The following is a 15333-nucleotide window of genomic DNA, read 5'->3' on the forward strand; positions in this document are numbered from 1 at the left end:
TAGACGGGCTGAGTACAAGCACGATAAACACAGAAGGCTGACTCTAACCTCTCCTGTCGTACGTGCTCAGGAGTGATTCTGGTTAAAGGGTGATTTCCCGTGACCGATCTGCCTTAGTGCACATACGTACATGGTTACAAACACAAATAACACTTTGAAAGCCGACTGATCTCTTCTGCGTGTAGTTCTCATAGGCGTAAATTCAAAACACATTTGCTTATTACACATAGGATCTTTCAGTCTAGAAATTTTGGCATTTCAATGTTAATGGAGCTGAGCTTACAGTGCTAAAAATATGGCTTCAAAGTAATGCAGTAAATTCCCCATTAAGATATTTTCTTTTCCCACACATCATAGCTCGCGCTTGCTTTCTAAGAGACTCTTTTGGGAACAAATCCTTTCTGAACACATGCAGAAAGAGCAGCTAGAGCTAGATGTAGCCCACTTCTGGAAATTCTGCTTTACACTTTTTGCTCAGCTAAAAACTTTGCACTTGAGAACTTCTAATTAAACTTCTGAAGAATCTGTAAAAGAACATCTGAAACTACTGGTGCGAACTGATGAAAGAGAACGCCACCTTCTGCCGAAGAAAAACTGTATTTAGAAGGAACTTGTGATTCTCATAAAACTTTTAATAAGAAGAATTGAATCAAATTGGTTAATTACCATTTTATGGTTGGTAAAAGGGCAAATTACATGCCATCCATTTCTAAACTTCGAAATGTCTCCGGTGCTTTTAATTAAAGCTGCCATCTAGAAACTACTAAAGCAATTTTATGCAATTAGTTATTTATAGGTTACCATAATACACTACTCAAAATATGATTCAAGTGATTTCCAGTCTGTTGCTTTGTGATCTTTGTCATCTTTACTTCATTACTGTCTCAGCACTAGCAGCAAAATATTCAGCAGTTCTTTGTCAGCTGGATCACGACTTCAGCGCTTGCACTCGAGTGGTGTTCTCTTTAGGTGGATGACAGCGGAGTTGGAGCAAACGGCATTTTTAACGAGTGACTGTGAATGAAAATGTCCTGCTTCCAGTCTGAGACGTGATGACTGGGGTCATACTTACTGCTGACAACAGTTAGCACAAAAGGGAGTAACTTATGCATTCAGATGAAGGTTGCAGGAAATTTAGGAAAGCTTGATGTCCAAAAAGATTACTTTAAATGTTCTACAAGATTCCCAGACTTCTGAAATTATAGGTAGCTGAGACTACTGAAGAGAAAAATAAGGAATAAATTTTGCTGAATCACAAATGGCATGAGATGATTTTTTTGCTTGTTCTATGATGCATACATGACAATGAATTGAAGCTGCAAAGCAGCTTGGTTTGTTTACTTCTTACTTTATATATCGCTAATGAAACATTGCGCTCCATTCTGGTTTTCTTTGTGAATTGTATGGAAGGGTTGAAAAGGTCCTAGGAATTTACAGAATAGCAAAGATTCCTGAATAAACAGTACTGATCATTACCTATGACAAGGGGGTCTTGTTTTCACACAAGGCTACATGAGGAATTTGGTCTGCGTCCTGCTGAAGGTAACAGGAATCTTTCAGCCGAGCAGGAGCAGGCCCTCCGTGGGTTACTGTCATTTGACAAATGTACAGGTTTAACCTGAGCAGTTGTTCTTACAGCTTTATTTACTTTAGAAAGTATTGCTGCAGATGGTGAGCAACAAGACTGATTATTTCAGGATGTAAGCTACTGGGGCGAATGCATTTTCAAAACCGTGATTATTTGGGGGTAGTATTTCCTTAGTAAAGTAATTTCAAGCAAAATGAATAAAACTACACTGCAGAACTGATTTTTAATTTAAGCTTTCATTTGTGTCGCTAGCTCACGGCCATAGGTCTGAGTGAAAAAGGTGCTTTGCTCTAGCTGTGCATCAGGTATTCTTATGCACGGGATTTAGAACTTCAACCTTCTACATTTCCCTGGTGCTTACTTTGAGGTCACTGCATCTGCGGTGAGGTCACTGCACCGCGTTCAAGTACTCTGTACTTGGTGCGCAGTTTTTAATTTCTCGAGGCACTAACTGTACCCATAGCTTGCGCAGACAGCGTGCGCATCTGTCTTCTAGTTCTAGAGTCTGGTCTGGACCCAGGAGTCCAAAAAGCAGACACTGCAGGACCGCAGATGCTTCAGTCTTTGGATTTAGTGCTTGGGCTCCCAAATGCGGTAAATCACTTCCGACACTTAGGGTTCAGTCACTGGAGGGACTTTGTTTTCACAGAAGTTACTTAGTTTGCGTTTCCACCACAGCTGTCCTGTGCGACTGCTCTGAGGCTGTCACAAATACGAGGTAATTGAAATCAGATGTTCATCTAAGACACTTTTCGTAGTATATTGACCGGGAGACACTGTAGCTCAGCAAAAACCGTGGTAACTTGATTGTCTCAGCCTCTCGCTGCCTCTGTCAATTAAGCTTGGAAAGTCAAATCCATTTACATGTCCAAAGCCCACGGATTTCAGAAGGGCAGGGTAGGGAAGTGTTCAATGCCTTTGAGCCAGGCATTGGCTCTGCAGTGCTACGTAGAAAAATTCCCAGGTATTTCTATTAATTTTAGTACTTCTTACTGCTGCTCCAATACTCAGTGACTAATCTAGTTAAAATCAGGACGCGATCCCTTAATGCCTTATTATAAATAGTAATTCAGATTGTTTAAATGATAGTGTTGGGGACTAGTTGTGCCATCAATACTTTTAATCAAAAAAAAAATCCCCAAACCCACCAAATAGAATTTCCCACCCCAAAATTAAAATCTGTTACTTGGTAAAGTTCAAGCGATTGGAATTCAGTCAATGATTAATATCTTGTGTAGTTACTTCTTCATTTTCAATATCTTCCTGTGTAATAAATGTGTTCAGCTTGTCACAGATCTTATTTTATGTCCCCACCTTGTATCATTTCACATTCTGCTTAAGTACTTGGTCATCTATTACATGACTCATTAGTCTGAGATCTCTACAGAATTAGAGAAAGTTGCAGTAAAAATAATATATTGAAGTTCAAATTTCAACTACATCACCCATGCATGTTTAAAAGCATCTTTCAAAGTCAGCTCAATATACAATAGGGCAAGATTAATGTTCGCTAAGCCCCATCTCTAGTCCTTCACGGAGAAGTGGAAACGGACTGAACAAAGCTACACGCGGTTGTTACCTGCAGAATAAAAGTTGCGCAAAGCAAATCAAATCATAATTGATTAGTGGGACTTCATGATGTTTTCCTGTCTGGCATTTAGTTCCTGGTCACTAGGCAAAGGCAGACTTGCCACATAAAGATAATGAGAAATAAAAGTTGATGAAAGCCTTAAATCATTAAATAATAATCTAGGACGCTCCCAAAACCTACCCGCATGCCCACTGAGCCAGAAAAATTGTTGAGTTCAAAAAAGTTAAAACAGCATTTGAGGCAACTTTCATTCAGAAAAATAAATAAGAAGGAGTATTTGAATTTCCACTTATTTGCATGCTTCTGAGGATGCTACCAAACAGGATTAAGTTTCACAAGTGTTATGCAGTAGGTATTTCTTATCAATTTTGCAAATGGATAAACTGAGTCATATAGATAAGCCCTTATTCAGAGTCACAAGCAGCCGGTTGCAAAAATGAGAAGCCAACTTTTGAGCTGTCACTAACCAAGGTCGGGCGGCCACTAAATGGAGTTCTTTCTCGGCTATTACCTTTCTACCAAGTAAGAGGTAAATTTATTTTTCATTTATAACAGGGAAAAAAAGGAATACTCAGGACAAAAATAAGGTGGCAAATGGAAAAAAAAAAAAAGAGCTAAAAGTTTTTCTGTATCAGCTTAAAAAATAAATGTTAATCTTGTCTGGTTATTGAGTAATGCAAATGATTCTATTTAATAATCTCTTGGCAATTACTTTGTCTTTATCTGCATTATCAGGGACCTATTTTTGCACTGTAGAAATCTCAGAGGTGAGAAATTAGAAGCACTTAATTTCTGTTTGTGATCAAATATTATATAATATTGTGTTCCTTTGTGTTCAAGTATTTTGAAACGTGGATAAGATGTTGGTGAGTCTGTGGACTCACCAAAACTTTTGTCAGTGTTTCCTGCCTCCTAGAGAAAATATTTTTATGTGTAATGTTTGAACGTTATTTCAGTAGAAATGTGACATCTTCTGACTTGACCATTATTCCAATAACAAGCAAAATAAGTGATCCAAAAGAATCTCTAAAACTGTATTTAAGTATGTGAGACACTTAGGTTTCCGAAATAATGGGTCTACGGGCATCAGGCGAGGACTTCCGACTGCTTTCCCAGGTTATTCAACCTCTTGCAGTTTAGAGGAAAAGGAGGACAGGCACTTCTAAGGCCGTTATGATGATACACAGCTAATTGTTCAGACTGTGCTGGTGACTACAGCATGATGCTGCATTTTGCTCGGCCCTGTACAAAAGGGGCACGTGGCAGTCCAGAGTTCCTTGAGATTAAAATCCAAAACCATAACAAATCTGACAATTTCAAACTGATGTAATTTAGAGTAGGTGCATAAATCAAAAGCGGCTGAGAGCCATTACCTGAATTTGCCAATATAGGAGCCATTGTCTACTAACAATTAATTTTTCAGTATTTGCTGGCTTCCCCAGAACTCATGCATTGTACTTTTATTCCTCTTAATTTCTTCATGGCTAGAACCTTCTGTTAAGGAAGCCAGCTATGCATGGGGTTTTTTAAAGTAAACAGAATAATACAAATTTTCACCAACATACTTCCCCAACAAGAAAATAGGATGGAACAACTAATTGTATTGTAATTAGATATAATCAATTGTAATCAGCAATAAAACATCGATCATTTTCCTGCTAAAGGATCTGTAAACCTTTGTTTTCTACTATTTTTAGAATTGATTCATTACATTAATTAGCTGCCTGAAGATTAACATTTAGTTGTACTTACCTCACACTTACCTTCTATCATTAAAGACACGTTAAAGTCACTCTATAATTACAATGTGTCTCTTGCTAAGCCTTAGAACAGGATTATTTGCTTGTCTTAGAGACATTTCTGCCTGGATATACATTCTAATTTGCTATTGATATACAACCTTCCTTTATTAGCTCGCGAAAAATAACCAAACCCCTTCCTTAGAGGCAGTCATTAGGAGGGAGCGGTGTGCTATGGGGGGAGCGTGCTAAAAGCCCACTCAGGGCTCTGCCACGGGAGCTGCTGAGTGCCCTTTGTTCCAGGGATTGCGGTGGGAGTTGAGGGTGATCGGCTGCTTTAGAGCACCAAATCCAGAGACTTTATCCCAGTTCTAACGCACGCTGCAAGGGGATTAATTGTGGCGCTGGTGGGGATTCAAGGTTTTGCACGCATTTTGCCTTGTGACAATGCAGGATGTGTTCCGACGGGAAAGCTGCAGCAAAACGCTTATTTCCCGTGCAGCAGGTGAGATGCTCGCAGTTTGCAAAGTGCATTTAATGAGGACAGACAGACCAGAGGTCCAAATAGACTTGATTTTGCTGGCTGTCTGATCTGAACAGCCCTGACTTAATGTGTATGAGTAAGCTCCATTAACATTACAAGAATCACCTGAATGCGTAAAATATAAAACCCCCATGACTTTGCAACCATATTATTAGCTTAAAAGTTAAATATAATTAAATGCTGCCACCTTGCAATAGAAAGGTAATAAAAGAGGAGCGTTGCCACACAAGGAGACAGTATTTCCGAGGATGCTAGCTGGAGCCTGCTGCTCATGCTACTCCTTCGTAAAGGACTGGTTGCATTAAAAACAGGAGTGAGCTTTATGAAATGATTTGACTTCCTTATAGTTGGTTGAATCATCACCTCAGACCCATTTTTGTACATCCAGTTGCATCTGAGTTTCCAACTAATGGAAGGAAAAGAGAGATGACCAACACCACGTACTTCAGGTACACTCTTTTCTTACCTCTTGGACTGTTGAGAGATGCCTCGGATGCTTTTCCACCATCTCCACAGTGACTCTGGTCAAATGGAAGGCACTGATCACCTGTTCCTGCCACCACATCCGCATTTTTGGCCAGATCCTTTGTTTCAGTGAGAGATTTTGCTTTGTAGACTTTTCTGGTGTTGGTATCTGACAAGTAAAGGGATTCTGACACTGGATCGACGGCTAAGTAATATTTATGTGCGGGGCTTGTACTAAAACAGAAGAGAAGAGCATCAAAGTTAAATTGTTTTTCTTTTTAATCTCTGTTCATGGTAGCGTAGCACTTCTGAAGACATCTGTTCGATGACTGGGAGATGAGAGGCATAAGTGAGACCAGCTTTAACGTAGCTCACGCAAGCACCGCTGCTGAGAAGGAAGGAATTGGTACTAGCTGTGGAGCCCGACCAGGTAGCGAGTTTATGCAGAGAGTGGTACTGGTGGAGTTAGGCTGTCCATTAGTACCAAGCCACCCAGTATAAAGCTAACTGGAGTGACTTCAGCTTAGTTATAATTATTACTATCAAAAGCAAGGTCCTTTTTCTATACCGGCTAAGTCCTAGTACTCTTGGCATTGTCTATGACTTGCAGCAAAGTGAATCACAGACCGTTCTGCATGGGCAGAAATACCCACTCTTGGTTATTTTTATCTATTTCTAAACCTTAGGAAATATGAAGGTGTGAAATATGGTGCCTTAATTCATGCTGACTGCATTGTCAGGAGCAAGGCAGAAGGCCAAGTTCTGTCAGCGCAACTAGGCATGAATTAATGCACCATAATTCATGCACTGAAGTGCCTTATTGAGATTATAAAATGTTATTTAAAAAATATTTACATATGTTAATTAAATGGTGAGGATCATAAATTCTAATCGGAGAACTGGGCTGTATCTTATTAACCAGCAAGACTTTTTGTTTCTTTTTGACTGGAAAGTTAATTTCCAGTTTGAGGAACTTGTCTAAGCACGTGGCACACCATGCCAGTGTCCTGAGCCTGGTGAGACTGCAGTGTAGTCCTGATTATAAAATAAAATCAAGATCCAGACAGGTGTAGATCCTTGAAATCACACAGTCGGTAACTGAGATGGTGGGAGACAGGCACAGGCAGAGTGTTTTGGTGCTCAGGCAGTATTTTTATCACTGCCATGTTTCTCCTGGGGGAGGAGGAGATTTCTGACAAGTTGGCTGGGCAAGACATTGACCTGTCCACATCCCCTGTAACTCTACACGGGACTTCCTGGTCTGCTCTGCAGATTAAAGAGACTGTCAAATTTCTGGATTTTTTCTTTTTTTGAGAGATATTTTATCCTAGAATCATAGACTGGTTTGGGTTGGAAGGGACCTCAGAGATCATCTAGTTCCAACCCCCCTGCCATGGGCAGGGACACCTCCCACTAGACCGGTTGCCCAGGTTGTTTTATTAACATTGCTACAATTAACGAACACTTCAGATTGCTGCAACCAAGTTAGGAAACGAGTTACTCCTCTGTTCGTGGTGGGTTTGACAACGCTTGGCATACAGCTCCTTCTGCAGGGTTTTCACGCCACAGCAAACCAGGAAAGGAGGAATCTAGATAAAATAGAACTGAAGAACTGGCAGAAGCTCCAGGACAGATACGTAATGTCTGAGATGTTACTGACTTATTTTACTGATTCGATTTCAGATTGATGGAGCCTCTTTAAATTTGAAGTTTTCGCTTGGCTGAGGCAGATATTAAGCTTTATTAATAATTATAAGCTTTATTAGTTATCTGTTAGACAGTTCTACCTTACTGAGCTATGTTGCATAACAATGTAAAAATTACTTACCAATATCTTTTATTTTAGCAATCTACTGAGTACTCTATATATTACTAAGAAACTTCTAACAGATGATCAGCTGAAGTCTTATCTCCATAAGTGATAAGGTTAATGCTGTACCATAATAAATGTGGTAGAGCTTGGGCTTATTTCTCTCAGTTCTCGTTCTCCATCCAAAAAGGGACAGAAACTATTCAGTGTCTTTGAGGGCTGGGCCACAAGCTAGACTAGCTTAAAGCTGACCTTAGTCATAAGCATCTGTAAAACACAGAAGGGGGAAATATAAGGAAAGAGATTTTCCCACAGCTGGGGAACAGATGTGAAACCCAGTCCAAGGAAACACAGGGAATGAGAGGACAGTGATGCGATGGAACATGAGTAAGAGGATAAGCTAAAAGCAATTAATGCCGAATTATGCATCACCAGTGTTACAAAATTTTGTTTGTTGAAAACATTAAGAATCATTTGTGCTCTCTGGAGTGAGCACAGAACAGACTGGCCAGCCAAAAGATGACTTTTTAATAAAATACTTCTGTGGAAAAAGTTGCAAGGAGACTTCTGGATGTTAAATAAACATATTGTTCATCATGCAGAAACTGCAGAGAGCCAGGGGTCATTACATGCTCTCCTTGTAGACGCATTTTCTGTCATCCTTGTCATTACATTTAATAGACCGGCTGTTAGAAAACTCTTGATGTTTACGCTTAAAGCCTTGCATACTAAAATGTTTAAATTAAAAAAGTATAAGTAAAAAATGGAACCAAATCACACACTTGCTATCTTTGCAGAAGTTTGCAATCAGATCTAAACCTGAGTTTATTTAAATTAGCTTATTAAAAACTGTATCAAGTAGACTAGGATTTAGAATGAATCATCCACAACAAGTTATTACTAACCTGTAGTCAAATTTTTCCCTGTTTTCCAGTTATTAAACAGCTTTGTTATTTCTTATTAAAATCTTCATGACAAGAAAAACAAATGGGATAAGTTGCTTTAAAACAGTCAAAAATAAGATCAGTGGCCTCTGTTTACTGCTCACCAAACTCTGTCCCTTTTTACACCGTATTTTCTTTGTCCTGGTAAAAAGAACCCCTTTCCCTGCTCTTCTGGAGACTAAAAGTCCTTGAGGAACTGGATTTTGAAGCCTTTTCCTGCTTGGACTGTCATGAGTCTCTGACACCTTTTAGTTGTTGCTTCCACATGTTTCTTTGAGCATTCTGGAAATTTCCACCGTGACTGTGGCCTTTACGGCGTCGAGAGAACGGCATGCAGTGGGGCTGCTGAGTTCTCCCCCATAACCTCAAAGCCTACATTAACTTCAGGAGATTTCCTCCAATTTTCCACACATTTCACTTGGACAGAATACTGGCGGAGGCAATGATTACTGTAATTATTACGGCTGGGTACTTGAGTATTGTCACAACGTGATTTAATTAAGGTTTAAGTTCATCTCAAGAAACTAATACTAGTGAGCAGGTATTAAAACAAAATTCTACTTTACAAAAGAAACCCCTGAATTTAAAACCTGATTCATGTTCTGAATGCATTAGAGTAAATATGGTCCATTTGTTTCCTTTCTTGAGTTTACAAAGATACTGGTCAGTTTGGGACGCAGGCAAATGGAAATAATCTCCAGTTAAAAACCAGAACCTTGCACTTACCAACTAGGAATTATTCTTTCTTTTTGCGTTTTCATTGTAAAATATGTGAGATGTGACATCTCTGGAAGTAGGCTGGGAAATAATCTATAGTATTCACTAGCATTTTTGTGGCTAAAGCGAGTAATTTCGACCAGTACTCATCCTGCAAACACACGTTTGGTCCACACCCCGCTTCCTACCATGCCATGAAGTTACCAGCTTCGGTCGTACCAGCGCTGGCTTATTTACCTCACTGAAGTACTGAAATGCCAAGAAGTTGGTTTCTAAGGATACGGAGTGCCTTGCTATCTCTTGTTAGCCTGCGACGTCACTTCTGCAGCTGGATTGCATAACCAGCTCCCTCGCCGTCTGCCGCAGAAGCCTAACGCGCAACGTTCGCTCTTTGAAAGAAAGCCCTACATCGCAATGCCGAAACGCGAACCGGAAAGGGGGGCAGCCACTTGCTTTTGCTTTAGCTGGAGAAGCAAGGGCTGAGCTGTGACGGTGTCCTCAGTTGTGGGGTCTGCCGTGCGCCCTCGGTAACCGGCAGAATTTAAAGTTTGTGGTATCCTAGAACTGCTAAAGCACCATCCTCTTGTGTGACTCTGAAGCCTTTTTAACTATTTCTTTGTTGCTAGAGCTCCAGTTTTCTTGTCTGGCTGTATCTATGATCATTCAAAGACCATGTGAAATGCATACGACAGCTATGAAATGCATTCCCAGCGTTCGGGTTTAAATGTCTCCATCTCGGCTCGGTGATCAGCCAACTGATTTTTAGAGGGAGACTTCATTCCTTCTAAGGGAACAAATCAAACCTACTTTACTATAAACAAAGGTGAATTTGATTAACCTTTGTTCTTATTAAATTCAGAGTGTTTCTCTATATCCAGACTTCTAAAAGGACTTTTGTAAGACTCGAACACGGTTCACGTGCTACTGTTAGTTGTTTTACTTACCTGTGCCTTGTGTCTCTATTCCTAGTAAGACAGAGCCGTTCAGGTGTTAAAAAAAAAAAAAAGAAAAAAAAGAAAAAAAAGACAAGAAAAGTTAGTCCTCAACAGAACTGTATTCTTTGCTGTATTCCCAATAACAAAACCTTGTTTATCCTGTTACTCAGTATTATTTCTCTCTCTCAGACTGCTTCCTTTCCACCGCCTGCACGTTGTGAAGTCAATTCCGAACGATCAGCACACGGCATCACGAGCAATGCTAGCTCGTTGGAGATTCATGGCGGTTAAGTAAGAGAAATTTAATGTACCAGTGCCCAAAACCTTTCTTGCTTTCCCCTCTGGCCCTGAAAGGGATTGGGAGCTGGAGTTGTAATTACAGGGGAGTCGTTAATGGTGGCACAGGCCCAGCCTGCGACACGTCAGTCTGCAATGCCAGGTTTGCTCTCGTCTGCTTAAAGTCAGTCGTATCCTCCATTACAGATGAGGAACAATTTAATTATATTAATTTTAAACATGCTAAGTCCATCTTCAGCCATAATGCTGTGACCTGGTGTGATACTGCACATATTTGCTATTGAATTATGGGATTTTCTTCAAAAACACACTTCATGGAATATTTTAACTTTTTGAGAAAACGTATCAAAAAATCTCACAGGAAGAAAAATTAGCTCTATTAATTCTGCACTTTGCAGAAATTCATTATGCAAAACCTGTTCTAAAGGCCCCTTCAGATGCCCTTTTTAACTGATGACTTTAAAATAAGCGTAAGTTTTTCCGATGGGTTTGTTCGACAGTCGATGAGACGTATGCTCATAGCGTCTGCTTCTTCAAGTCACAAGCCAGGCTAATGAACACTAGCAGAGAAAGCTAATTATTTTTTTTTTACCTTAATTCTAATATACCAATTGAGTTTCCAGAGGGAAAGATCCGTCTGACAAAATTGAAGTCCCCAATATAGACGCTACCATCAGGCCCAGAAGCAAGAGCGACCGGGGCGAAGAGTTTGCTGTTGAGCGCGAGACCGTTGCAGTTGGAGCAGGAGACGCTTCGCTGGTGACCGTTGCCCATCACGGTTGAGATGACCGGTGGCTGCTGGGAAATGAACATGTTTTCACCGTTTCCTTTGTGTACAATTCCTAAGGGGAGGGGGAGAAGAAAACAGAGACAAAAAAGCGCAAATGTATAGCATTTAAACTATTCTGCAGCTCTGGATTATGCGATCGTCTAGAAAATCACATTACCAGAGCAGCAACAAACACCAGATCTTTAAAGGCTGTCACAGGGTTCCACTAATCTCTTCCAACGTTGTTCAGTCCCAAGCTTCACCATCACCATTTTGTCGATTAGTGGTTAGTGGCTATTTTAAAAGCCAACATCATGAGGAGAACTCATGGTTGGTTAATGCTCTAACAAATTGACTGTTAATTGCAGTGCTATCTGATTTCTTGGGGATTACTACTTTAATATTCATTTTATTCATAAATTTTTATTAGGTAGCAGAGGAATTTCTTAGGCAGTTTGAATATTTAATTAAAGGAGATTAGTAGCAGGACTACTATGCATTTTTCACAAAAGAGCACTGAGTGGCAGTACAAAATCAATATTCCAATTTAAATGTGAGTCCTTCATGGTATATAAAAATGGTGCCAAGCGCAGCAAAGCCAAGTTAAGAGTCAAGGAGTAATTCTGAGGCACAAGTGAATTTCTTACCAGCAAGAGTATATTAAGTTCTGCCATAAAGTATAAAACAACTTTCCAGTGTGTCGGTATTGTAGCACTGCTCTGCAGCATACGGTGTTGAAGGTCTTCCCAATTACTAGGCTGGTGATACCAGAACCAGTACAAACGTGTATTTTATCAAGCGGATAGCTGTAGTGTTTATTTTAAATAGCAATGTGGAAATATAATTAAGGAGTACCTTTAAAATGGCATGTTACTGTAAAATTTTGGTGATTTCTGAACGGAAGAGAGGCATTCTTCTAGATCACAGTGCAAAATCTCTTATTTCCCTTGGAAAGCCCAGTACTTCATCAGAAAAGTGACACAATTAAAGGAATAAACACAAGGGAATATACTTTCTGGAGGACTCTTACACTGGGAAATGAGCATTTTCTAGATATTGCAGGAAGTACATGTTGAGACACATCCGAGTTTTCCCAAAGTACGGCAAATGCATTTATGTACTGTCTCTACCAACTTCTGTTAAATTATTTTTTTGTGGCTTTCAGGTAAATCTGAAGCTAAAATTCTCCTTGGAAATTACTGAGTCTTGCCATAGCTATTTTAAAGGGAATTATATTTTTAAAAATTGATTTCTGAACAACAGAGGACAGAGTACATATATTTGTTTGAACGTTGGCTTAAAAAAAAAAAAAAGCATCCTGGAAATACGCCAGTAAAATTAATCACAATATCCTCCCTTATGCACCGGATAAAAATACTACTAAATGAAGATGCTGCCCTTTGTCTGAAATTAACAATGTAAAGGTAATCTTTCAACTGCCTCATACAAATGCCAGTAAATAATTAGGGCTCTGGAGAATACGTTTTGCTGTCAATAAATGTAAGCATGCGCTTAATTTCAGGCTTTTGAGCCGCTGCTTTAATTTTAGCCGGTGCTGTGTTGCACTGGGGCTGAAATTACCGTAAAGCATAAAGTCCCTGTAAAATTACTCCTCTTTCCCCCAGATAAATAAAAATGGAATCAATACACTTGCCCATCAGAAAAAAAAAATCTAATTCAAAGAATACTCTGAAAAATCGGTTAATAGCACATTCACTTGTACTCATGAGATATAGGTGTCTTTAAAAGGATTCTGCACAGGAACTAGTATTTATGGTATGGGTTCTCTTCTTGATTATGAAAAATGCCCCAAAGATCTTCGAAACTGACCAAAACCTTTGTGTTAGAAAACGTTAAAATCTAATCATGTCACGAATTAGAAGTAATCAAACCTCTACACTGGAGGGGGGGAAGGTGGGAAAGGAGCGGTTTAGTATAGCTGAGCACAGGAGGTGATCCTTTGGCAACCTAACGGTCGTACTGATGCAAAACCGTATACGTTTGAGTTTCCTGTGACAGCTGCTTTGGCGCAGTGTATGTTATTTCACATCTATGCTGCTGGAATCGGACATCTTTTTTTTCTTTTCTTTTTTTTTCTTTTTGAAGATACACCTGGCAATAGAATCCAGTTTTTCCTTGCAATGGTTTCTGCACGTCCACACTTGAACCTCCACAGCTTAGACTGTGCTACGAAGCGCAATTCTGTAAAATTGCATCTATTCATTTTCACAACTTTTCTAGTGCACTTAGTTTATTTTGTAACACCTCTAAACTGACCAGCCTTTACGTGGAGGGAGGTAAGCATATCCACCCCGTCTCTGAGTAGGAACGGTGTGCACGGCAGCAGACCTGCTGGAACACAAGGCTTAGCGGCTGAAGTTAGACATAAACTCTTCAGGACTAGTTCACTAACCAAGCAAAGCGCTTCTCGCTTTAGTTTGAAAACAAAATTATAATTTGCAATCGAGAATTTTTAGAAAGACATTTGTGTTACATTGCAATGCTATTTCTGTAGTTAATCCAGTGACAGTGTTTCAAAAACAGATGCAAGCTTCATGCCTCTAAAAAGAGTAGCTCTTCATACATACAGAGGGAATTCTTTAATTAAAAGTGAAAAATCTCAATACAGTCATACTCGAGAAGGGTACTCATGCTTTTCATTTCACTCACGGTGGTGCGGAGATAAGTCTGAAATGTACAATTCTAAGTTTGAATCACATTCTTGTCCTTATTTAAAGTACATTTTATATATTTGCAATGGACGAGCAGTTCACTAGTTTCTAGATAAAACCAGAGGCACGCTCGTTATTTTTATCCTTTTGGTTAACACAGCTCATTATTTGGTTTTGTTGCTTTAATACGAGCCTACAGGCAGCTCTATTAGGTGTGCATTAGCTATGGTAGAGTCATTGTTTTTCTGCTCCTAACCGCTTTTCTCGTTCCTACACATGAGCCAGGCGTGCATGCTCAGAGCCCAGTATAACCAGGAGGAACATCCGAGACGTCCCTGAGCTCTGGCTGGGCTTTGTCACCCTCGCTGGAGATGCTCCCACGTGCAAACCGTAAACAGAAGAGACGCACTGATTTCAAGTCAGACACGCTTACGCCCTGCCCTCCCCAGATTGCGTCTCTAAGCAATGGAGACGGATATTTAGCAGCTTCCCCCCGACTTCAGCCTTCACGATGCCCAGCACAGCGGGAGCGTGCGAGGAAGAGGAGCAGGTAGAAGCAGCTGCACGTTCCCCATCCCTGTTAGTGGGTTGGGGTAGTGGGGACAGCCTGGATGACTTCAGAGGAGGTGGCGTGTGGCTGACAGGTCGGTGCTCTCCGGTGGACTCAGCCACACAGCTGAGACGGGGCCAGGAACCAGTTTGTCACCATATACCCCGTGCTCAGGAAAGCAATGATTTAGTCCCGCTCAGATTATAATTGTATACTTTACAAAATCTCCGAACACGTTAGTGCCTATGGGGTGAATTACAGCGGTAACCACTGCAGTTAGCAGATAGTCATACAAATTGGAGTTACTGCCAGCAATTTAGTCTTGAAATTAAACTGTGCAAGTGGTAAATTGGCACTAAGGAGGAGACTGTGGGGCTCACAGTTGGGGGCTGAGCTGACTGAGGTCAGCTTTCTCTTTGTGTTAAATGTCAATAGCTGGCATTTAAAAGAGACAATCTATACAAACCAATAAGACAGGGTATGAAAGAACCGCTGTTTAAAATGTCAAACTATTTTAAATCAAAACAGAGATCCAGATAATTTACAAACTAAATCTGACCTTTTGTATTTGGAATATTTATACTGTAGCTGCGCATTCAGCAACAGAACTTGTAAAAACCTGACAGCCATACATCTGTGCATGAATCTTCATTACACGGAAGTTTGCAGATGGAAATAGATTTTAGTGGACAGACTCTCAGCTGGAGCAAAT

At 40.1% G+C, this 15333-nt stretch overlaps 1 protein-coding gene across 7 annotated transcripts in view; it reads right to left on the minus strand.

Moving 5' to 3' along the window:
- Window positions 1-15333, minus strand: part of TENM1 (teneurin transmembrane protein 1) — a 736058-nt gene that overhangs the window by 53331 nt on the left and 667394 nt on the right. For all 7 annotated transcript variants that reach the window (XM_054839650.1, XM_054839648.1, XM_054839649.1 and 4 more), the window contains 3 exons: window positions 11223-11472; window positions 10343-10363; window positions 5929-6161 (listed from right to left, as the gene is read on the minus strand). In XM_054839650.1, the coding sequence (XP_054695625.1) occupies window positions 5929-6161; window positions 10343-10363; window positions 11223-11472 (504 nt within the window). The remainder of the gene's footprint in view (window positions 1-5928; window positions 6162-10342; window positions 10364-11222; window positions 11473-15333) is intronic.

Source organism: Grus americana, chromosome 12 (genome assembly GCF_028858705.1).
Source record: "Grus americana isolate bGruAme1 chromosome 12, bGruAme1.mat, whole genome shotgun sequence".
Classification (NCBI taxonomy): domain Eukaryota; kingdom Metazoa; phylum Chordata; class Aves; order Gruiformes; family Gruidae; genus Grus; species Grus americana.